Genomic DNA, 25,029 nt, shown 5'->3' with positions numbered 1-25,029 from the left:
GTGTAAATACCTGTCTTTGACAGGTATCTCCACCCCCCTCCCCCCTGAAAGGTGCCAATTGTGACACTGGAGGGGGGGAGGGTTTCCGATCAGCGGAAGTTCCACTTTAGGGTGGAACCCGGCTTTAAGCCCTGGACCATTTTGCTGGCCAAAGACTGGAGCACTTTTTGCGATTCTGCACTGCGTCGCTTTAACTGACAATTGTGCGGTCATGCGATGTGGCTCCCAAGCAAGATTGACGTCCTTTTTTCCACAAATAGAGCTTTCTTTTGGTGGTATTTGATCACCTCTGCGTTTTTTTTATTTTTTGCGCTATAAACAAAAAAAAGCATCAATTTTGAAAAAACACATTATTTTTTATTTTTTGCTATAATAGATATCCCCCAAAAATATATATAAACATTTTTTTTTTCCTCAGTTTAGGCCGATACATATTCTTCTACATATTTTTGGTAATTATAAATGGCCTCACAATATAAAAAATATGAAAATAAGACATTACATAATGCACCATCATCCCAAAATAATGTAGAGTAAATTTTTGAGAAATCTGGTGGCCAACCAGAAATCTCAACAAAGGGAAGAGAGCAGAGGGACTATTGCGGTGCACATTACAGAGGATAAAGATGAAGGAAGACCAGAAGAAAGAAGATGGAAGAAGCAGAAAGCAGAAGAAATTAATAAAGGACTTGTCAAAAACTGTCTCTTGTGTTTTTTAACCCTTTTGACATTTTTGTGAAAAGGTAGTACCCCATTACCAATTCACATGGGGGGCAGGCTCTGGGGGTCCCCTTGTTAAAGGGGGTTTCCAGATTCCCATAAGCTTTCCACCTGCAGACCCCCACAACCACCGAGCAAAGGTTGTGGGGATGAGGCCCTTCTCCCCATCAACATGGGGACAAGGTGCTTTGGGGGGGCACTACCCCAAAGCACCCTCCCAATGTTGAGGGCATGTGGCCTGGTACGGTTCAGGAGGGGGAGCGCTCTCTCGCCCCCCCTTTTCCTGCGGCCTGCCAGGTTGCATGCTCGGATAAGGGTCTGGTATGGACTTTTGGGGGGACCCCCACGCCATTTTTTTTTTCATTTTGGTGCGAGGTTCCCCTTAATATCCATACCAGACCTGAATGGCCTGGTATGGAATTTAGGGGGACCCCCACACTTTTTTTTTTTTTTGGTTCGGGGTTCCTCTGTGTTAAAATTTCATGCCTTTTTTTTTTATCAATGAACTCTTATGTGTATTGTCGGACCGACAATTTATTATAGCCGCAAGTAGTTTTAAATGACTTTTTACCTTTAGAAATGTCATTTTGCTGTCAGACTGTTCTAAACACGGGAAACATGAGCCCCTTTACAGGCATACTATAGACACCCCCCCCCCCCCCCCCAGGTACGAAATTTAAAGGAATATTACACTTTTATTTTTTCACTTTAAGCATTATTAAAATCACCCGTCCCGGAAAAACAGCTGTTTTAAAAAAAAAAAATGCATTGATACATGTCCCATGGGACAGGACCCAGGTCCCCAAACACTTTTTATGACAATACCATGCATATAAGCCTTTAAAATTAGCACTTTTGATTAATCGTGTTCTTGTCCCATAGGCTTTAACGGTGTTCGTGTGTTCGAACAAATGTTTTGCCTGTTCATATGTTCTGGATGCAAACTGAACAGGGGGGTATTCGGCTCATCCCTAGTTGTCATGGGGATAGTGGCCCTGAGGGAAAAATAGGCCCTCGCGTCATTGGAGTGGGATAGTGGCTGCCTGAGGAAAATGGCCCCAAAATCATTGATGCCAGTGTTGGTAGGTAACTTTCCTTAAGATTGGAGCCAGCACCGCCGAGGAGGAAAACTGATGATCCCGCGCTCTGCCCGCCTGCAGCTGAAGTTTTCCCCATTACTGATTTACCATCCCTTGCTCCATCTCTGTGTGAAGGCAGTCAACTTGGTACAGGCAGGGATTTGCTTCCTCATTTCAAAGCCTCCAGCCAGGAGAACATTGAGCAGCACAGTAGTGCTATTACAAATCTCACTTCAAATCCCCTGAGAGTAGCAGCGTCTTATTTCTCACACTGCAGATATACAGCTATGAGGTTGTAGGCACAGGTGGGGTTTGGCACACAAATTTTACTTACTTTTTCCAGGTGGAATTCAGGACAAAAGGTCAAAAGGACAAAATGGTACTTTTACCATTTAGATTATCATTTTTTATGAATGCAGCCCTGTAATCATTATTACCAGGGCTTTTTTTTCTCAGAGAAAAGGTTCAGGAACTTAACCATGCCCACCACACACACATACCTGCCGCATGGCATCAAATAGTAGCTCTTCCCTCTGCATGCAACTCCTCCCTCCACTGCCCTCATCTTCTTCTCCCCCTCCTTAAAAGCGCCACCATCTATCATATATCTTACCTTTGTTGCAATATTAAGCTGAAGCACCTATCCGGCTGTAGTACCTCCCAACAACTGGTCACCAGGGAAAAAATGGAGACCACAGAGGGTGCAGCCTACCACACACCCTCTCCTGCCCATGACTGCACTGAACCCCGGGCACCTGTTCTGTATCTCCCTTGTTCCTGTCCAGCACTCAGTGGGATCTGCGCAGGAGATCTGACCTGTGGGAGCTACTGAGAGATAAGCTAATACTTGTAAAGGCAGAAGCTGGACTTCAGTGTTACCAAGTGATAGTGGTGAACAGGGAGAAGAAGACCTGAGCCAGAGGTGGTGGAACTGAGTTCCCCCTAGTCCCTGCTGAAAAAAAGCCCTGATTATTACACCATTAAATGTATTTTTTTTAAAAGCAAGCAGTGTAAATACCTGGTTTCAACTTGGAATCAGTCATGTTCATTCTCTGTACAACAGAGCTCAGGCTGGGCTAGGGAGAAGCAGTACACAGAGCCAATTGTTGTGCTGCAGTGCAAGGAGCGTGTTGATAGAAAGAGAGAGCAGGGTGACAGAGGGATGAGCTCATCAGTTGGCTGCTTGTCTATTCTTGGTCACAGGCTGAGGAAAAGGACAAGACCTTTAACTTACTAAACTGCAGCAGACAAAAATCAGGCAGACTATGCTGTGTGAGAAAGCTGTGTAAATAACAGGACTGGATAGACATAAATCCAATTTTTTGACAGGTAAACTAGATCTCCTATATGTATTTCATCTGTGTATGTAGCTGTTTGCCAGGAGTTTGGCTTTAAAGCGGAGGTCCACCCTAAAATGGACCTCCGCTCATCGGAATCCCCCCCCCCTCCGGCGCCACAATCGGCACCTTTCAGGGGGGAGGGGGGTGCAGTTACCTGGATAATCCAGGTAACTGCACCCACTTCCGGGCTAGCTCTCTGCGGAACGGGGCGTACGTTACGCCCCCGTTCCGCAAGCGCCCGCCCCCTTCAGCAAGTGCCCCGCTGCCTGCTGGGAAACACACAGCTCCCAGAGGCAGCGGGGACCGTCCGGATTGCGCCGCGCGGCTCGCGCATGCGCAGTAGGGAACCGGGAAATGAAGCCGAAAGGCTCCATTTCCTGATTCCCATACCCAAGATGGCGGCGGGACCCGGCAGCCGAGCGAGCGATCGGCTTCGGGTGCCGACATCGCGGGCGCGCTGGACAGGTAAGTGTCACTATTTAAAAGTCAGCAGCTGCAGTATTTGTAGCTGCTGGCTTTTAAAAAAAAAAAAAAAAAACGCGGAGTCCCGGTGGACTCCCGCTTTAAGACACTTAGCAGACGACAGCTGTGGCCGGGTCGAGGGACAAGGATTTGTCACACAAGTATCAGGTTTGTAACGGAGGATTATCTCCGCGGCTGCTGGTCAAAGACTGGAGATTACCAGGCCTGAGCCCTGTGTTAATAACACATGCACGGGATGATACCTGCATGAATCTGAAACAGATCCCCATGAAGGTGACCGCCTTACAGCTAACTCCCGTCTCAGGCTCTTTTTTCCCAGCGTTCCTCCTCCCTGCGCACCGCTCACCTAAAACACTCTCAACCCCTCAGCTTATTAGTCTCATTTGCATAAGCAAATTAGGCTGCTTTGTTCTTGTGCAACATTGAATTTATCCTAATTAGACCAGGGACACGCGGTGTCCCAAATTATTAACAGTGGGTTGGACACTCAGTTGCTTATTAAATCAGGATGGTTTGCCTTGCCAAAGCTGTTAAAGGGCAACTCCAGGTAGCCAGAGGAAAATGTCAAATTGAGAATTGAAAGACCACTAATTGTAGATTTTAGGGAGCCACCGTAAAATTCAGCAGGTTTTTCAGTATGCATCCTGCTAGGACTGCAGGGGTGCTTCCTTAGCTGTCTTTCTTTCTCAGATCGAAGGGGGCTTAAAATTACTAACACACTAGTTTGTGATTTTCAGGGACTCAAATATCTGGAAATATAAAGGGTATCTAAGCCAAAAAACAAACAGGTGGTGGCTGGAAGTGACAAGAAATCAGTTTCTCCGACTGAAGATTTTCCCTCCATTCCTGTTTCATGTCAATTTAAAAATGTGGATTTCTTATCAGTTTCTGTCGCAGTGACAACAGTCAGACCCCTTTCACACTGGGACACTTTTCATGCATTTTATCGCTAAAAAAAGCGCATGTAAAGCGCCTCCAATGCGCTTCTCAAGCCACCCCAGTGTGAAAGCCTGAGCGCTTTCACACTGGGTTGGTGCGCATGCAGGATGGGAAAAAAAGTCCTGCAAGCAACATCCTTGTATACACCACTCCTAAACAGCCCCTGCCCATTGAAATTAATGCAAAGCACTTCGGCAACGCTGCAACATGGTTGCTTTTAACCCCTTCTTTGGCTGATAGCGGGGGTAAAAGTGCTTTACCGCTTTAAGTGCTTTACCGCTAACGCCCTTACCGCCCCAGTGTGAAAGGGGTCTCGCTAAGACAAATAGAGAGGTGGAGACACAGACAGTAATAGAAACCAGAAGGGGGTTATAATCCTTCACCACTCCATACAAAATGAAGTATGTTCTTTAAAGCATTTGTTATCCCAACCCTTCATATTCCTGATATGTGGTTGCTGTATCATGTACTTATATGAGAATATATCCTGTCCCCCCCCCCCCCCCCCCCCCAGCTCTTATGCAGCTGAGAACAGAGGGAATGTGATCACTTATAAAAAAAGGGGTAAAACATTTTTTTGGAATGTATTTTTATTTCCATCCAGTTTTGCATTTCATTATTATTTTAAACTTAATGGATTGTTTTACAAGGTGATCATTTACAATCACTAATGCCCCATGCTTTGAGAACCCCTAAGCATTGTGGCTTTAGGAAACTAAAAGTGTGCAACTGTGCATGTTCCTAGTTCTCCTACCCTGCTGCTAAAGTGACAAATTACTTATAGAGTTACAGCAAGTTAACTGAGAAATTCGGACGCTGAAAATTTTGATTTGAGCATCTAAATTCTAGGTTTGTTAAAATATGCATCCCCTACAGTGAAGTGGGTTGAATGACTCTGGCTGTCACTCAGCTTAGAGGACCTAGGACCTCTATTGCTGAAAATATATTACTACAAGGGACAGTTGCAGATTGAAGGTGTGTTGCAGCAAAAGGTGTTTTTTGTAATGTTTAACCACTTTCAGACCGGACCATTTTGCTGGTAAATGACCAGAGGTCTTTTTACACTTTGGCACTGCGCTGCTTTAACTGGTAATTGCGCGGTCATGCAATGTTGTACCCAAACAAAATTTGCGTCCTTTTCTTCCCACAAATAGAGCTTTCTTTTGATGGTATTTGATTGCCTCTGCGATTTTTATTTTTTGCGATATAAACGTAAAAAGACCGCAAATTTTGAAAAAAAATGATATTTTCTACTTTTTGTTATTAGAAAAATCCAATAAACTCAATTTTAGTCATACATTTAGGCCAAAATGTATTCAGCCACATGTCTTTGGTAAAAAAAAAGTCAATAATTGTATATTTATTGGTTTGCGCAAAAGTTGTCACATCTACAAACTAAGGTACGTTTTCTGGAATTTACGCAGCTTTTAGTTTACGACTGCCTATCTCATTTCTTGAGGTGCTAAAATGGCAGGGCAGTACAAAACCCCCCCAAATGACCCCATTTTGGAAAGTAGACCCCCTAAGGAAATTGATAAGAGGCATGTTGAGCCCATTGAATATTTTATTTTTTTGCCTCAAGCGATTGAATAATGACAAAAAAAAAATTTTTTTTTTTTTTTTACACAAAGTTGTCACTAAATGATATATTGCTCACACATGCTATGGGCGTATGTGAAATGACACCCCAAAATAAATTCTGCTGCTTCTCCTGAGTACGGGGATACCACATATGTGGGACTTTTTGGGAGCCTATCCGCGTACGGGGCCCCGAAAACCAAGCACCGCCTTCAGGCTTTCTAAGGGCGTAAATTTTTGAGTTCACTTCTCACTACCTATTACAGTTTTGAAGGCCATAAAATGCCAAGATGGCACAAAACCCCCACAAATGACCCCATTTTAGAAAGTAGACACCCCAAGCTATTTGCTGAGAGGCATGTTGAGTTCATGGAATATTTTATATTTTGCCACAAGTTGCGGGAAAATTACAAACTTTTTTTTTTTTTTTTTTTTTTTAACAAAGTTGTCACTAAATGATATATTGCTCATGCATGCCATGGGCATATGTGAAATGACACCCCAAAATAAATTCTGCTGCTTCTCCTGAGTACGGGGATACCACATATGTGGGACTTTTTGGGAGCCTAGCCGCGTACGGGGCCCCGAAAACCAAGCACCGCCTTCAGGCTTTCTAAGGGCGTAAATTTTTGAGTTCACTTCTCACTACCTATTACAGTTTTGAAGGCCATAAAATGCCAAGATGGCACAAAACCCCCACAAATGACCCCATTTTAGAAAGTAGACACCCCAAGCTATTTGCTGAGAGGCATGTTGAGTCCATGGAATATTTTATATTTTGCCACAAGTTGCGGGAAAATTACAAACTTTTTTTTTTTTTTTTTTTTTCACAAAGTTGTCACTAAATGATATATTGCTCACGCATGCCATGGGCATATGTGAAATGACACCCCAAAATAAATTCTGCTGCTTCTCCTGAGTACGGGGATACCACATATGTGGGACTTTTTGGGAGCCTAGCCGCGTACGGGGCCCCGAAAACCAAGCACCGCCTTCAGGCTTTCTAAGGGCGTTACAGTTTTGAAGGCCATAAAATGCCAAGATGGCACAAACCCCCCCCAAATGACCCCATTTTGGAAAGTAGACACCCCTAAATTTAGGGGTACACTAGTGAGACTAGGTAATAAATGGCGGGTGCCCTGAAACTATAAAAAAATAACTAACCAACCAGCGTCACCTGTAACAGTTATATGGTGATCACTGGTGAAAGGGTTAACTAGGGGGCAATCAGGGGGCTTTATGCGGTAGTATATGGGGGTCCCTGGCGCTATAAAAAGCTGCGGCGAACCTAAATACCTACCTGCCTAACTAGCGTCACCTGTGACACTAATACGGCGATCAGAAAAATGATCGCTTATTAGGCTGGGTTCACACTGGAGCGATGCGGGAACGCCACGAATCCGCGGCGGGTTCCCGCATCGCATGCCTCCCGGCGGCAGTTCACACTGCCCTATGCGAACTGCTGGGAATGTTACTGACACCCCCAGATCAGTTCGCATATCGCAGTGCGATCTGCAAACTCGGATCGCATGGTGTGAACACCCATGCGATCCGATTCTGCTGCGGGCCAAAAAAAGGGTCCCGTGCGAATTTGCGGCGGGTGCGGCGAATGGCTGAACTCGAATCGCACAGAGATCGGATGTGATTTGCACTGCAGTGCGGTGCGAATCACATTCGTTCTCATAAACCGCTGCAATGTGAACCCAGCCTTAGTGACACTGGCGACGGGGGGTGATCACGGGGTTAAACCTTTATTGGGGGGGTTAGGGGGGTACATTAGAACTAAAGGGGGCTAACCCTAACTGCCCTAACAGTTATTACAGTCACAAATGACACCAATGCAAAAAAAAAAAAAAATGACATTGGTGTCACTGTGACTGGGGGGCAGGGGTAATTGGGGGGGTGATCGGGGGGTAAAGGGGGGGTGTGAGTGTGCCTGGCATGTTCTACTGTGTGTGTAGAGTGTTGGTGCAACTCACCGATCCGCTCTCCTCCGTGTCGGAACGAAAAATACCGACACGGAGGAGAGAATACATCACTTCCTCTCCTGTGTTTACATTACAGGAGAGGAAGTGATGTCACCGGGGATTTCTATTCGTCGGGAGCGATCGCGAGGGGGTGGCCATGAATGAATGGCCGCCCCCTCGTCCCGGATCGCTCCCGGACGAAAACCGTCCGCCGCAGGCACCGGGCGGGGGCCCGATCGGGCCCCCGACCCGCGGGAGGCAAGGGACGTACATGTATGTCCTTATGCCTGCCCGTGCCATTCTACCGACGTACATCGGCGTGCGGCGGTCGGCAACTGGTTAAAGGTCCAACTTTTGCAAAAACTGAAAAAAAAATGCTCAGTTTTCAGTGAACTTCCTCCTCCTCCATGCCTACTAACCAGTTAAACACAATGGGGACAGGATATTACATGTAGATTGATGGAGGCTTTGCCTCCCTCTTATTCTAAGACACAGGCTGGAGGGGCGGGACATTTGTATGCCAATTTAAAACAGTTTATTGATATTATTTATTTATTTTTACTCTGTATTCCAAAGGTTGTTTTTTTTTTACATTTGAACATGTAATCAGCAGCAGAGGACTAGAAGCTCCTCCTGCTTATGTTTCCCTGCAGACAGGCTGAGAAAGATCTGGGTCATGTGACAGCCTTATATTGATTAGGAAAATGTACTTATTTTGTATTTTTTTTTTTTTATTAAAAAGAATTACAGTACCATCATCCACATACAGAAATAGAAGGGACAATGTACATTAAACAGTGTGTGTTTAGTATCATTTTAATGAAAAAAGTGCATTTATTATTTTTTTGCATTGGAGCCAACTGAGCATTGCAAATGTGATCGGTGCATTCAAGAGTGCTATGCACAGACTCCTGCAAATACTTCTTCCAGTCCCAGGTCTGTACCAAGATGCACACCTAGCATTATGGGACTGGAGAAAGTAAATAATGGACTACAAGTGTAGGGATGTCACCTCACTTGTGCTCCATTGAGATCTGTGAGTCCCTCTGCCTCGGTGGAAGATGGGACTTGTAGGCCTCCTACCCTGTTTCCCCTAAAATAAGACCTAGCATGAGTGTCGGTGATGGCTGCAATATAAGCCCTACCCCCAAAATAAACCCCATCCTCTTTCCCCAAAAATAAGCCCTACCCTGAGAATAAGACATAGAAGGACTTTAACTAGGGCTTATTTGGGGGGTAGGGCTTATATTGCAGCCATCGTCGACAATCACGCTAGGTCTTATTTTAGGGGAAACAGGGTATTCACAAATCCCTGTGAATGGAATATGTGGCTATGTGAGCGGAGCCATGTATAGCCACACCAAATTTAAAGAAAAACAGAAGGATACTGGAAGAAGCAACCCACGATTCAAGTAAGACACTTTGATGGTGGGGTTTGGGAATTTTACCCTATTTTCCTTTGTGGCCCCCGAGCCCTACTCCACAGAAGCTTTGACTTCTATACTTTCCCCTGATGATGGTCAATAAACCTGACAGAAATATGTCTTTTAGAATCATTGGCTCTGTTATATTGGACCATTTCTGTACCGTAAACCAGTTCTGTACCGTAAATCAGTTTGGCAGGAACTTAAAAAAAAAGTTTTTTGTGTTTGAGATGAAAGGGATATAACAATTCATTTTGTCCCAAGAAAGCAATACTGGACTTTTATCAGAGAATCTTTTGGTTCTTTTTGACTAACAGAACCACAACTTGCTTATATGTAGTAGTGTAGTACCCTGTATGTATTCCTTGATTTCAGGGTGTTGCCCTCTGCTGGACATCACAGGTGTAGCATGAACTTTTGTCATTTGATTGCTGTCATTTGACAGATTGAATATGTCAGATGCAATGACAGCGTAGTTAACTGCACAATTAAACACAACAGTTACAATTGAAGAACATCTTTATCTTTCCTTAAAGTGGAACTAAACCCACCAATATAACTGTTTCCCAAAAGAAAGCTCAAGCTGGAACTGTTCAATAAATGTTATTAAAGCCTTACTCAAACATAGCAATGTTGTTTTCAGCAGTGTTTTCCTTTACGCTTTAGGAGAGGTTTAAAATAAAACTTGGGCACAAGGTGAAGGAACCAGCTTTAAAGGCAAAATGCTGCTGGTGGTGATGGGATTCCATGTCATTGAGAGGCAGTTGTAGTATTAAGAGGGTGACTGTAGCCAACGCTGCAGTGCAGACACGCGGAACTAGCCCAGTGAGCCTCTGCTAGCCTCTCCAGCAGATTATTCAGAACAGAAAAAATATATAATATACTGTACATATATTCGCTATATCTTTTACCTGAATGTTTTTTTTACTACAGAATTTTTTACTATTGTTTAAAAACGTTGCTTCTCTGTATAGATTGTTAAAGTGGACCTAGCATCAGATATTCTTTTTATTTTAAGCGCAGCACTCGAAGTAATGTTTCAGTGCAAGATTCATAAATGTCTGACACATATCAGTCCCTGCTGTAGCCTCTCACCTTGTAACTTGTGACAGAGTTATAATGTTGCAGTTTGGTCACTGCGAAAGGAGACTAAGGAAATTATTTTCCATGCCTGCAGCAGACTGATGACATCCTCTTAATCACTGGACTGGATGTCAAGGGGGGCTTTTTAAAGTGTTACTAAACCCAGGACCCTGCATTCACTATATCTGGTCTCCCACAGTACACAGAACATGGAAATGCAATTATTTTAGTAAACTAAAAACTAAACTGCTAAATACCTTTTCTTACCAGCAGCATATAGCAATCATATGACTTCTGTCAGTGTCCAGCCTAGAATTGGTTAAAGCTTGTAGGAGGAGTTTTTATTCTCCTCTAACTGCCCTATGAGGCTGCAGGACCCCTGACACTCTGTCTGGACAGTGCTGATTGGTCCTGTGCTGATCACATGCACTCTCCCAAGAAAAAAAAAAGGGGGGTGGGAGGTCAGCCTGTCAGTGATCAGGCCATACACCACACACTGCATCAAATTGTTCTGCATGGCTGTCGTCTCAGAAGGAAGCCTCTTCTAAGGATTATGCACAAGAAAGCCTGCAAACAGGTTGCTGAAGACTAAGCAGACTAAGGACATGGATTACTGGAACCATGTCATGTGGTCTGATGAAACCAAGATAAACGTATTTGGTTGAGATGTGTCATGTGGCGGCAAACAGGTGAGGAGTACAAAGCCAAGTGGTCTGGGGCTTCATGAGTGCTTCTGGCACTGGGGAGCTACAGTTCATTGAGGGAACCATGACTGCCAACATGTACTGTGACATACTGAAGCAGAGCATGACCCCCTCCCTTCGGAGACTGGGCCACAGGGCAGTATTCCAACATAACGACCCCATACACACCTTCAAGACGACCACTGCCTTGCTAAAGAAACTGAGGGTCAAGGTGATGGACTGGCCAAGCATGTCTCCAGACCTAAACCCTATTGAGCATCTGTGGGGCATCCTCAAACAGAAGTTGGGGGAGCTCAAGGTCTCTAACATCCACCAGCTCTGTGATGTCGTCATGAAGGAGTGGAAGAGAACTCCAGTGGCAACCTGTGAAGCTCTGGTTAATTCCATGCCCAAGAGGGTTAAGCCAGTGCTGGAAAATAATGGCGGCCACACAAAATATTGACAGTTTGGGCCCAATTTGGACATTTTCACTTAGGGGTGTACTCACTTTTGTTGCCAGTGGTTTAGACATTAATGGCTGTGTGTTGAATTATTTTGAGGGGACAGCAAATTTACACTGTTATACAAGCTGTACACTCACTACTTTACATTGTAGCAAAGTGTCATTTCTTCAGTGTTGTCACATGAAAAGATATAATAAAATATTTAAAAAAATGTGAGGGGTGTACTCACTTTTGTGAAATACTGTATATTGATATTTAGATTATAAATAAGTACAATAAGCTTCCGATAGGTCAGACTTTGTCGTTACCAGATCTGCCAGCCAATGCAGCAGTATTCCTGCCCCACCCCCACTGCCCACTTTCCGTATTTTCACACCAACGGTATAAGATGGACCATTCACTGCATTATAATATCTATATAAACACCCTAGAGGAAACAGCCGCATATAGCCAAAGCACCGGGAGAAGGGGGGATAAAATAAAATATTATTTCAGCTTGATGTGAAATATCATTATTTTGCTATTTGGTTCCATTTCAGAGGGAGGCTAGCGTGGTATTTCCATCACTGGCTGCTGTCGAGGGGATAATATGATAATGTTTCGCTTGATGTGAATGTAATATATATTTATGATCCTGCTGCTTGTGTTGAAGCCATCCCTAGATCTTGATTATTTACTCTCTGCTAGGTTTAGAGCCATTTCCTTCTGTTTGAAGTGTCCGTCGTCTTATGTACTGTACGCCTTTGGAGCACCATTATTAGGTGACCAGTAACAGATTTATTATTACTGTACAGAAGATGATGGATTGCCTTTGTTTCATATTGAGGTACATTTGGTGCCATGATCATCTCAAGGCGCTTGTAAACGAGGCTTTTATCACTCTTCAGTACTGCTGGAGGACTCTGCTTCTTCCAGCATACAACTCATCTAGAGAAACTCTCTGCACTGCTGGAAGACTCTGTTCCTTCTTCTGATTCTCCTCTCCTAAAATCTTCTGCACCGCTAGAGGACTCTGCTCCTCCCTCTAATTCTCCTCTCCTAATATACTCTGCGCTGCTAGAGGACTCTGCTCCTCCCTCTAATTCTCCTCTCCTAATATACTCTGCACTGCTAGAGGACTCTGCTCCTCCCTCTAATTCTCCTCTCCTAATATACTCTGCACTGCTAGAGGACTCTGCTTCTCCCTCTAATTCTCCTCTCCTAATATACTCTGCACTGCTAGAGGACTCTGCTCCTCCCTCTAATTCTCCTCTCCTAATATACTGTGCACTGCTAGAGGACTCTGCTCCTCCCTCTAATTCTCCTCTCCTAATATACTCTGCACTGTGGAGGACTCTGCTCCTCCCTCTAATTCTCCTCTCCTAATATACTCTGCACTGCTAGAGGACTCTGCTCCTCCCTCTAATTCTCCTCTCCTAATATACTCTGCACTGCTAGAGGACTCTGCTCCTCCCTCTAATTCTCCTCTCCTAATATACTCTGCGCTGCTAGAGGACTCTGCTCCTCCCTCTAATTCTCCTCTCCTAATATACTCTGCACTGCTAGAGGACTCTGCTCCTCCCTCTAATTCTCCTCTCCTAATATACTCTGCACTGCTAGAGGACTCTGCTTCTCCCTCTAATTCTCCTCTCCTAATATACTCTGCACTGCTAGAGGACTCTGCTCCTCCCTCTAATTCTCCTCTCCTAATATACTGTGCACTGCTAGAGGACTCTGCTCCTCCCTCTAATTCTCCTCTCCTAATATACTCTGCACTGTGGAGGACTCTGCTCCTCCCTCTAATTCTCCTCTCCTAATATACTCTGCACTGCTAGAGGACTCTGCTCCTCCCTCTAATTCTCCTCTCCTAATATATTCTGCACTGCTAGAGGACTCTGCTCCTCCCTCTAATTCTCCTCTCCTAATATACTCTGCACTGCTAGAGGACTTTGCTCCTCCCTCTAATTCTCCTCTCCTAATATACTCTGCACTGTGGAGGACTCTGCTCCTCCCTCTAATTCTCCTCTCCTAATATACTCTGCACTGCTAGAGGACTCTGCTCCTCCCTCTAATTCTCCTCTCCTAATATACTCTGCACTGCTAGAGGACTTTGCTCCTCCCTCTAATTCTCCTCTCCTAATATACTCTGCACTGCTAGAGGACTCTGCTCCTCCCTCTTATTCTCCTCTCCTAACATACTCTGCACTGCTAGAGGACTCTGCTCCTCCCTCTAATTCTCCTCTCCTAATATATTCTACACTGCTAGAGGACTCTGCTCCTCCCTCTAATTCTCCTCTCCTAATATACTCTGCACTGCTAGAGGACTCTGCTCCTCCCTCTAATTCTCCTCTCCTAATATACTCTGCACTGTGGAGGACTCTGCTCCTCCCTCTAATTCTCCTCTGCTAAAATACTCTGCACTGTGGAGGACTCTGCTCCTCCCTCTAATTCTCCTCTCCTAATATACTCTGCACTGCTAGAGGACTCTGCTCCTCCCTCTTATTCTCCTCTCCTAATATACTCTGCACTGTGGAGGACTCTGCTCCTCCCTCTAATTCTCTCCTAATATACTATGCACTGCTAGAGGACTCTGCTCCTCCCTCTAATTCCCCTCTCCTAATATACTCTGCACTGTGGAGAACTCTGCTCCTCCCTCCAATTCTCCTCTGCTAATATACTCTGCACTGTGGAGGACTCTGCTCCTCCCTCTAATTCTACTCTCCTAATATACTCTGCACTGCTAGAGGACTCTGCTCCTCCCTCTTATTCTCCTCTCCTAATATACTCTGCACTGTGGAGGACTCTGCTCCTCCCTCTAATTCTCCTATCCTAATATACTCTGCACTGTGGAGGACTCTGCTTCTCCCTCTAATTCTCCTCTGCTAATATACTCTGCACTGCTAGAGGACTCTGCTCCTCCCTCTAATTCTCCTCTCCTAATATACTGTGCACTGCTAGAGGACTCTGCTCCTCCCTCTAATTCTCCTCTCCTAATATACTGTGCACTGTGGAGGACTCTGCTCCTCCCTCTAATTCTCCTCTGCTAATATACTCTGCACTGCTAGAGGACTCTGCTCCTCCCTCTAATTCTCCTCTCCTAATATACTCTGCACTGTGGAGAACTCTGCTCCTCCCTCTAATTCTCTCCTAATATACTCTGCACTGCTAGAGGACTCTGCTCCTCCCTCTAATTCTCCTCTCCTAATATACTCTGCACTGTGGAGGACTCTGCTCCTCCCTCTAATTCTACTCTCCTAATATACTCTGCACTGCTAGAGGACTCTGCTCCTCCCTCTTATTCTCCTCTCCTAATATACTCTGCACTGTGGAGGACTCTGCTCCTCCCTCTAATTCTCCTCTCCTAATATACTGTGCACTGCTAGAGGACTCTGCTCCTCCCTCTTATTCTCCTCTCCTAATATACTCTGCACTGTGGAGGACTCTGCTCCTCCCTCTAATTCTCCTATCCTAATATACTCTGCACTGTGGAGGACTCTGCTTCTCCCTCTAATTCTCCTCTGCTAATATACTCTGCACTGCTAGAGGACTCTGCTCCTCCCTCTAATTCTCCTCTCCTAATATACTGTGCACTGCTAGAGGACTCTGCTCCTCCCTCTAATTCTCCTCTCCTAATATACTGTGCACTGCTAGAGGACTCTGCTCCTCCCTCTAATTCTCCTCTCCTAATATACTGTGCACTGTGGAGGACTCTGCTCCTCCCTCTAATTCTCCTCTGCTAATATACTCTGCACTGTGGAGGACTCTGCTCCTCCCTCTAATTCTCCTCTGCTAATATACTCTGCACTGCTAGAGGACTCTGCTCCTTCCTCTAATTCTCCTCTTCCAAAACACTCTGCACAGCTGGAGGACTCAGCTCCTTCCTTTAATTCTCTTTATCTAAAATACTCTGCATTGCTGGAGGACTCTGATTCTCCATCCAATTCTCCTCATATAAAATACTCTGCACTGCTGGGGGACTCTGATCCTTCCTCTCATTCGCCCCTCCTAAAATACTCTGCATTGCTGGAGGACTCTGCTCCTTTCTCTAATTCTCCTCTTCCAAAATATTCTGCATTGCTGTAGGACTCTGCTCTTGCCTAAAGCAGAGCTCCACCCAAAAGGGGAAGTTACACTTGAAGGCCTCCTCTCCCACTCCTGTTTGTGAAATTTTTGGAAAGGAAGGGGGAAGCGGGTACCCGATTTTGCCAGGTACCCGCTCCCACTTCCACTCCTTCCCCCTTCCCTCCTGAAGCCTTCTGGGACACGACAGGTCCCAGAAGACTGCAGGACCATTCACAGCGCGCAGCCATGGCGCCACACACACGCACAGTGGGCACCCGGCTGTGATGATGTCCGCGCCAGAGAGAGAGGACGCAGGGAGGAAACGGCTGGGGTGAGCACACTCCTGGATCCCTGGACAGTTGAGTGACTGTTTATTAAATGTCAGCAGCTGCAGTTTTTGTAGCTGCTGACTTATAATTTTCACGTAAGAGACTGACGCTCGTCTTGAACAACTCTAATTCTCCTCTCCTAAAATATACTGCACTCCTAGAGGACTCTGCTCTGCAGTAAGTTGCAAATATCTACATTTTTTATCATCATGGTCATCATCATATTTTGTCATTTATTTCACTTTTAAAGACCAACTTCAGGCAAAACTTTTCTTTAATCTTGGAGCAGAATGAAAAGGGTTAGAGCCTCTTTTGGGTTTTAATTGCTGTTCTCACTGGGGAGAGTCGCCCTCACTTCCTATCCCAGTAAAGGTTGTTACAGGAACATTGTCCAGATGGGACAGAGCACTTTTCTCCATTCTTAATTGAGGGACACTCTTCTTACATATTCATTAGACATGTGGGTTTATAGTGCCACCTTCAGGGGGAGTATCTAGTAAAAACTACACACATCTAATTAATAGGAAGCTGTGTCCCTCAATGAGCTGCAAGATGAACATTTCACAATGAGTACAAAAACTTCTTATTTTCCTCCATAGAAGAGGCAGGAGGTTAGAGCCTCTGTCAGACTTTTATTACTGCAACAGAATGTATATGTGGGGACTTCCAAACATATATATGTTTCAAAGGATTGAGGAGGATGTAATCTTTCATCTTTGATCTGTATAAGATCTAGCTGGATGATCAGTGAAGAGCGCCGGTGTCAGCAGTAGCTCATGCTTATATAGAATTAATAAATTAAATGTGCAAAAATAAAAACTGTGTATGCCAGCTCATTTTGTCACAATAGTGACTTTTTCAGGGGATAGCCTGTGTATTGTACAGCTCCTTGTGATATCCAGAAATTGTTATTGTATCTATATAATTGTATGTATTCTATTGCTAACACAAGGATTGCTGTGTGTATTTTGTAAAGTGAACCTGTCCAATAAAGACATTCAAGGGCTGCAGCTGCAGACATCCTTCTGAAAATGCCGATTGCCCGGCTGTTATTGTGTCACGATGGCTGCAATTCTTGCCGAGTCATCGGCCCGGAACAAGTATACTGATCAGTCCTCTGTAAATGACTCATAATATGGGGACAAGTTTGACAGGGAAAAAAAATAGCATTTTCAGAACTAGAGGTCAGCAGTGGCAGCTGTGTTTCTATCATTTGGACCAAACAAATACCAGGCGGAGGGCACTCCAAGCTCTCAATGCACAATACTTTATTCCAGAAAAACAGGCTATAGCAAGTAGATGGATTCTCTAACGCATTTCACCTACACCTGTGCTCAGAAATTCTGCCAGTAAAAGTCGGATGAGAGCTTTTGGTCAGAATTTCCGACCGTGTGTATGTTCCATCGGACTTTTGCTGGCAGAATTCCAGCCAGCAAAAGATTGAGAGCAGGTTCTCTATTTTTCGGTCGGAAAAAGTCGCGATCGGAAATTCCAGTCGTCTGTAGCAAAATTCCTACACATGCTCGGAAACAATTCGACGCATGCCCGGAAGCATTGAACTTCCTTTTCTCGGCTTATCCTAGTGTTGTACGTCACCGGGTGCTTGACGGTCGAAAGTTCAGAGAACTTTTGTGTGACCGTGTGTATGCAAGACAAGCTTGAGTGGAATAACCATCCAAGTTTTTTCCAAAGGAAAATCCACTCCTGTGTACGGGGCATCAGAGTGATATCCTGAGATGTCAGACACCATTATAACTAGCAGTACTCCTCTGCCCGCAGACTAAACTCATCCATCATCAATCAGGACATGATGATTCCATAACACGATTAAGCCTCATTCACATGGGTGGTAAAAACAGGTGGCTGAGTTGCAATATTTTTACTGCTCCCACTTACTTCAAAGCTAAATAACAGGACTCACAACATGGCTGCTGCAAATGTAGCGTGAAAGGTTGTGGTGCATTAGCCCAACTATGAATTGCTTTTCAGAACTTTGGGCAACCAAAAATATCCCCTGTTGCATTTAGTGGAGCAGTACAGCCCACCAAGTGTCACCCATTCAAGTGAATGTGGCCATGACATACAACCACCCTGCAGCTACCTGCTTTGTGGCGGCAGTGCAAGATTTTAGGGGTTAACAGGCGGTGAGGAAGCATTATAACGTATCCTCACCACCTGTCAAACCCCCTCTGAAAAGCAGTTCACCTTGGACAATGCAGGGCAACAATAGTGTAAGCAAACACCAACAATGTATCAATTTAACAAGAAGATCTGAGGACCAACAAAATTTACAGTTTTCAACATAATGTATCAAGTATGAAGTTGCATGCAAAAAGCTAAATGATCTTTCTGCAGGCCATTTTTATATAAGCTTTGTTGGTTCTCAGATCTACTAGAAAAATTGATACATTGTTATTGAAGTTTATTTTTACACATAATCCTTTCAGAGTTCTTTCACATAGCCTTTCAGCTCAGATCCTCCTGACCGTCTGAGCGTAAGCTCTGTGGACATCTATGGGCAGGCAGATGTAAAATGATGTGCATCTGTTTCACACGGATGGATTGATCGGGTTCGTCAGTAATTTTTTCATGCAGAACCGATCGGCCAATCCACTGCTCTCTGTGGAGTGGCCGTTGTCAACAGATATGTGTCTGTTGACACCCACTGACATCCAATCCAATTCTATCCTCCAAAGACAGACGGGTGGGGAACGTTCCCCTTCCGTCTGGCAGATCGGATGGAAACGGTCAGATGGTCCTTTATTTTAATTTAAAAAGCCTATAGAGGACAGTGGGCTGTGTCCATGTCTGCTCTGCCTCAGCAGAATGGACACGGTTCTGTCATCCATATGCTCAGCAGGGATCAGCGGAGAGGTCCCATGCTGAGCAGGCGGATGCACTGGCGGACTCCACCAGTGTGAAAAGGGCCCTAATGTAGCCTTCAGCTTAGATTCAGTGGGGGATCTGTTCACGGATCCCTTGCAGATCAGACTAGGCATGGGCCCTGTGAAATGGGCTGTAGTCTCCGGAAGGAGGATTACTGCTGGGTAAAATGGTGTCTGACATCTTAGGCCGCGTACACACGAGAGGATTGTCCGTCCAACTTAGTCCGCTGAAACGTGTTTCAGCGGACAGTCCGCTCGTGTGTGGGCTTCAGCGGACTTTTTCAGCGGACTAAGGCCGCGTACACACGGGCGGATTGTCTGTCCAACTTAGTCCGCTGAACCGTGTTTCAGCGGACAATTCGCTCGTGTGTGGGCTTCAGCGGACTTTTTCAGCGGACTGTCTGACGAACAAAGTCTTACGGAATTTCCGAAATTGTGTCCGTTCAAACTTGGTTTTGTCCGTCCAAACTTGGTTTCAGCGGACAGTCCGCTCGTGTGTAGGCAAGTTGGACGGACTAAGTATGGCGCATGCTCAGAAAGGATTTACACGGCCGAAGGTTGCATTGCAGTGTATAGGACGTCGTTTTTCTAGTCCCGTCGTACGTGCTGTACACGTCATCGCGCACGCTTTCAGCGGACTGTCTGCTCATCGTGTGTGATCAAGTCCGTTCATGCAAATTTTGAACGGACTGTCTGTCGGATTGTCTGACGAACTTAGTTGGGCAGACAATCCGCCCGTGTGTACGCGGCCTTAGTCTTTCGGAATTCCCGTAATATTGTCCGTCCAACTTTGGTTTCAGCGGACAGTCCGCTCGTGAGTAGGCTAGTTGGACGGACTAAGTATGGCGCATGCTCATCGTGTGTGGTCAAGTCCGTTCATTCAAAAGTAGGACGAACTGTCTGTCGGATTGTCTGACGGACTTAGTTGGCCAGACAATCCTCTCGTGTGTACGCGGCCTTAGGCTATCATCCTATATAAAGCTCTGGTTCACACCATTGTGTCCTTTGTCGCAGGACAAGTCGCACCCCATTTGTGGCAATGGAACCGTTCAAGTTGCTGCGACTGCAGCAATTTTGAATAAGGTTCTTGCACTATTTCTGTGTGATTTCAGTGCGACTTGCATTAACATCTGTTACTGCATTTAACAGTGTTAAATAAAGTCACACAGATATCAGTAGGCTGCACAAGAAATCGCATTGCTTTGAATTTGTGCCGAAGTATCGCAACTTCAAAACCGCACTGGTGTGAACCACGGCTGAGTGTTGATAAATGTGAAAAATGCTACAGATTCCATCTGCTTGCTATACCCTGGTTTTATAGATTAAATACATTTTCATTAAGAAGTTGGAGTGTCATCAACCTGGTATTTGTTTGGTTCATATGTCTCAGTGATGAGTTTCTCTCTTTGCTTGTTTCCTTTAACTCTTCTTTTTTTTTCTCCTGTTCTTCTTCCTGCAGTCCGAGGTATCATGGATTCCGAACAAACATTACTCAGGAATATACGGGCTCATGAAGCTGGTGCTTACCAAGACTCTTCCGGCCAGCCTGGAGCGGGTCATTGTCCTAGACACGGACATCACCTTTGCCACGGACATCGCTGAGCTGTGGGCCGTCTTTCACAAGTTCAAAGGTCAGGGGACTCTCATTTTCTATATTGCAGGCCAATCTGAGCACCTTGTTCTTTGTGTATTTCTGTACAGCAAAGTGGCTGCTTTTAGTTGTATCTTTGGCCGATGAGCTCCTACATATTTATCTATAGAGCAATGAGGTTGTAAAAAGGTGAAGGATCTCTGATAAATGTGGTCTCTATTCACTGTGAAATCGGTACAGAGAATAAGGATGTGGTAAGATTAATTTCTGAAGTATTATTTGTCTACTGATAGGATAAGTGTAATGCCCAGATACATACATACAGAAAATGTGCGATCCTAAAATATGATCGTGTGTGGGCTCCATTGGACATTTTTCCGACGCACAAAGTTTGAGGGCAGGATCTAAAATTTTCCGACAACAAAATCTGATCGCATAAAATTCGATCGCATAAATTCAGATCGTGTGTAGACAATTCCGATGGACAAAATTTCATGCATGCTCAGAATAAACTAAGAGACGAAAGCTATTGGCTACTGGCCCGTTTATAGTCCCGACGTACGCGTTTGACATCACCTCGTTCAGAACGATCGGATTTTCCAACAACTTTGTGCGACCGTGTGTGTATGCAACACTTTGTGGTCGGAATGTCCGACCGTGTGTACAGGGCATTAGGCATTTGGTGACTTTAGAGGATCTTTGACTATCCTGCTAAACTAATCCTAGTACTGACCATGTGAGATAGTAGGAAAGATAGTTTAAAGGGTAAAAAAAAAGCAAATAAAAAAAATATATAGTATTTACAATTGCGACACAAGTCATATTGTATTTGAATGTTATTAAAAATGATCTTGCCTTTTCAATCTGCAGCTCTGTAATTTTCTGTAAAATGCAATGCAATGTGGCTACCTGGATGTGTTCTGTGCACAGAGTGTGTACAGAACACCCCCCAGATGTGTAATTTCACAAGTCGCATGACAAGTCACGTCCCATTAAGTGCAATGAAACCATTCTACTTGGGTCACTCCGATTTAGAAAAAGATTCCTGCACTACTTTTGGTGTGACTTCAGCAGGACTTGCATTGACTTCTGTTAAAGAAGTCATATGCATGACACACTGGGATGTTAGCGTGAAAGTCACGGCAGTGTGAACCGGGCCTTAAGGGGATGCAGACCCTGCAACTTCCTTCATTAGATCCCTGCAGGTGCAGCATCTGATAGATAATTATGAAACCACTCCCATGCAGGTTCACTTACCACATGGACACAGACAAACACACAGCGATTTCTTCAGACTAACAAAAGGTAGGACTCTACAACAAAGTGTGTTAAAATCCTTGCAAGGTACATAGATTATTCAGAGGGGAATGTTTTTTTCTTAACAAAAGTGGAGTTACTCTTTAAAGATTGGGTTTTATCTGCTTATATTTTCTTTTTCTATTGCCTTCCTTGGTACCCCCCAATCAACATGCTAATGAAATTTTTTATAAAACCTTTCGATCTCTGTTATATACGTTATTTTATCCCTAGTGAGGTCATCATTAGGTCTCTGTGCTTCTCTGTGAAATGCAGGCAGATCATGGCTGGTGGTTGGGACCTGCAGGTTGCTGTACACAACTACCTAAAAAAACATCCCAGCACCCTGCCTCAAAAGTGGGCTTTGTCTTGGGTGGAGTTATGCAAATACCAATTTACTTTCAGCCAATGTGATTGAAGGAATTTTAAACCAATGAATTGAAGCGGTGGGTCAGAGACAGTCAGGCTAGGAAAAAAAGGGTAGATGATCTGGATGTCCTCCAGACAGGAAATGAGTTGGGCTTTATCTGACTTAAGGCAGCTTCTAATGCATACTCTGAGAAGCTTACAGTGTGTAGAGAAATCAGAGTAAGTCATTTAAGTACAGGAGAGGAGCCAGTACAACTGTGCAAGGATGAAGGAAAAGCTACATTTGTACTTTAATGTTTATATACTGGGCTGTGCCAACAAGCTTTTTTTTAATTTATTTTTTACTTCAAATGGGGTTTGCATTCCCATCCACAAATCTATGGAAATGGAAAACCCGCTTGAGCCCAGGTTCACATTGCTCCGACATGAAAGTCACATGACTTCTGATCCAACTTTGCCCTGCAACTTCAGTCCAACTTCACACCGATGCGACTTGTGATCCAACTTGTGAGACCCCAAGTTGGATGACATGTGAAATTCAATGTTTCCCTATGAGAGCCATCTTAACTGATACTACACAAGTTTGTCCGACTTTAGAAAAGGTTCCTGCACTACTTTTGTCTGACTTTGATATGACTTTAATGCCATAGAGTGTAAAAAGTCACATCAAAGTCATATCAAAGTCGGACTCCAAAGTTGCACTGAAAGTCACATGACTTTGAAACAAGCCTAAATGTGACTTTTTACACTCTATGGCATTGAAGTCGTATCAAAGTCGGACCAAAGTAGTGCAGGAACCTTTTCCAATGTCGGAGCATTGTGTCAGATCGGTTAAGACGGCTTTCATGGGGAAACATTTATTTTGATGTGTCATGTGACTTGTGCTCTCACAACTTGGGATCCCTTGTCACACCAGTGTGAACTGGGCCTAAAGCAAATGCCAGTCAAGAGGAGGGTAACTGCAGGACAAATGCACCTGTCAGTGAATTCAGAATGATCGCAGGAGCATCTCAAACTGATGTCAGACTAGGGTTGCCACCTCATCCCTTTAATGCCAAACACATATTAATTACACAGGTTCTGAGGCTAATTTAATGCAGATAAGTGAGTTTAATTACCACCTTAATCTGCCTCAGAACCTGTGTAATTAACATGTGTTCAGTTTTAAAGGGATGAGGTGGCAACTCTATGTCAGACCGATGCCACTAAACCCAAAGTGCCCTGATACAGACCTCCCAAGGTTAGGGGTCAGAATTTGTATTTTTTTTTTTTATTACTGTGAGCCTCATAGGGCCATTTATGGCCTTGGATTTGGGGACAGACAAGAGGTGGGCAGACGCAGACGCAGAGAGAACCAATAGTGATTGAAGGAAGTTCTATGAACACATTGATCTATTGGTCATCGGGTATTCAGCAGACCAATAGGCATTGGCACTCAATGCAACCAAAACCATCCAGCCTGGGGCTCTGCCATCTCATGTTGAGGGAGCCTTTAGCTCCACAGCTCAGTCTACCAATTATAAAGGCAAGAGACTCACAGACTTCCCGCTATTTAGTAATGCTTAAAGGTTAGCGGCCCTCAAAGTCCAAAACACATGTTGAATGAGTCTTGTGGTGTTTTTTTTTCATCTAGGTTGTAGCAATCATGTGTGGAGAAAGGTCAACACCTTTGCTGATTAGTGTTATCAGCATCTGCTCACAGCCTGGAAAGGGCAGGAGCTGACACTTCCTAATGAGCCATAAGAAACATGATTCAGTGCCAACATCACCACTGCCAGAATTTGCTTTCACTTAAAGAGTCTCTCCATCCAAAACTGAAAGTTATGATTTATTATTATTATACAATGAATGTGAGAAACGTTGAAAACGTTGTTTAAGTGGTTACGTTTGTTCTGAATTAAATGGTATACAGGTTCACTTTAAAGCTGAACTCCATGAGTGATCTATATGGCATACTTACATCGGTCCAACTTTGCACAATGTATCTCATACCTGATGATCACTAGCAGTGGCGGCTGTTTGTTTTTTGGGGGGGTAAGAGGCAAACAATGCACCCACGTCCAAATCTGCCGACTCCCCGTGGGTCTGTCGGGCCAAGCGCACGATCACCACCCCTGCCAATTGGTTAGTCAGGTTACTAGCCCAACCCCATCGCTGGCATGGACAGGGCTTCCGGCCAGGCGGCAACTTCCAATGCTTCACCGCGGAGGCGTGTGTCTCCTTCCTCCTCCTCTGCCAATAGGATCCCTTCTCCTTTTGGCCAATCAGGAAACGGGTCTCAAGACCCGCTTCTTGTTTGTCCAGGAGGAGAATCGGTGTGACAATATCGATTATTCATTCGCTATTGGCACACAACTGGGTGGGCTCAGGGCACAGCACTCTTCACCCCGAGCCCACCCTATTTTGAAGCCTATTAGAATCTCTGGTACTAATCACGTGTTTAAAAAAAAAAACGTATTGGAAATCAATGCATCCGGCACCCTGCATGTAGATTAGGGGGTCGGATGCATGGATAGGGGGTGGCGCCCCTGTGCCCCTAATGGACTGGCTGCCACTGGCCAATAGGAAAGCTGAAAATCTCTATAGTGGTTGGCACTACTTCAATGATGGCTACGATCTTCCAGGTTCTGCTGGGTCTCTGCACACAGAATACAGGGGGGTTGCTTGCTTACTACTTCTGCCAATTACAGAATGCCTTGTATTTTTTTCAATGAACACAACATGATCCCTGATTGGAGGAAGTGGCAAAGAAGTGTGG

The 25,029-nt window shown here is 44.7% G+C and overlaps 1 protein-coding gene across 1 annotated transcript in view; it reads left to right on the top strand.

Moving 5' to 3' along the window:
- LARGE1 (LARGE xylosyl- and glucuronyltransferase 1) overlaps window positions 1-25,029 on the top strand; it is a 665,684-nt gene that overhangs the window by 406,735 nt on the left and 233,920 nt on the right. The window contains exon 6 of the mRNA XM_077469166.1: window positions 20,475-20,646. Within this exon, the coding sequence (XP_077325292.1) occupies window positions 20,475-20,646 (172 nt within the window). The remainder of the gene's footprint in view (window positions 1-20,474; window positions 20,647-25,029) is intronic.

The sequence above is a fragment of the Lithobates pipiens genome, unplaced genomic scaffold (genome assembly GCF_037356315.1).
Source record: "Lithobates pipiens isolate NorthernLeopardFrog02 unplaced genomic scaffold, aLitPip1_a1.2 Scaffold_8, whole genome shotgun sequence".
Classification (NCBI taxonomy): Eukaryota; Metazoa; Chordata; class Amphibia; order Anura; family Ranidae; genus Lithobates; species Lithobates pipiens.
This window is presented reverse-complemented; position numbering and strand designations above follow the sequence as displayed.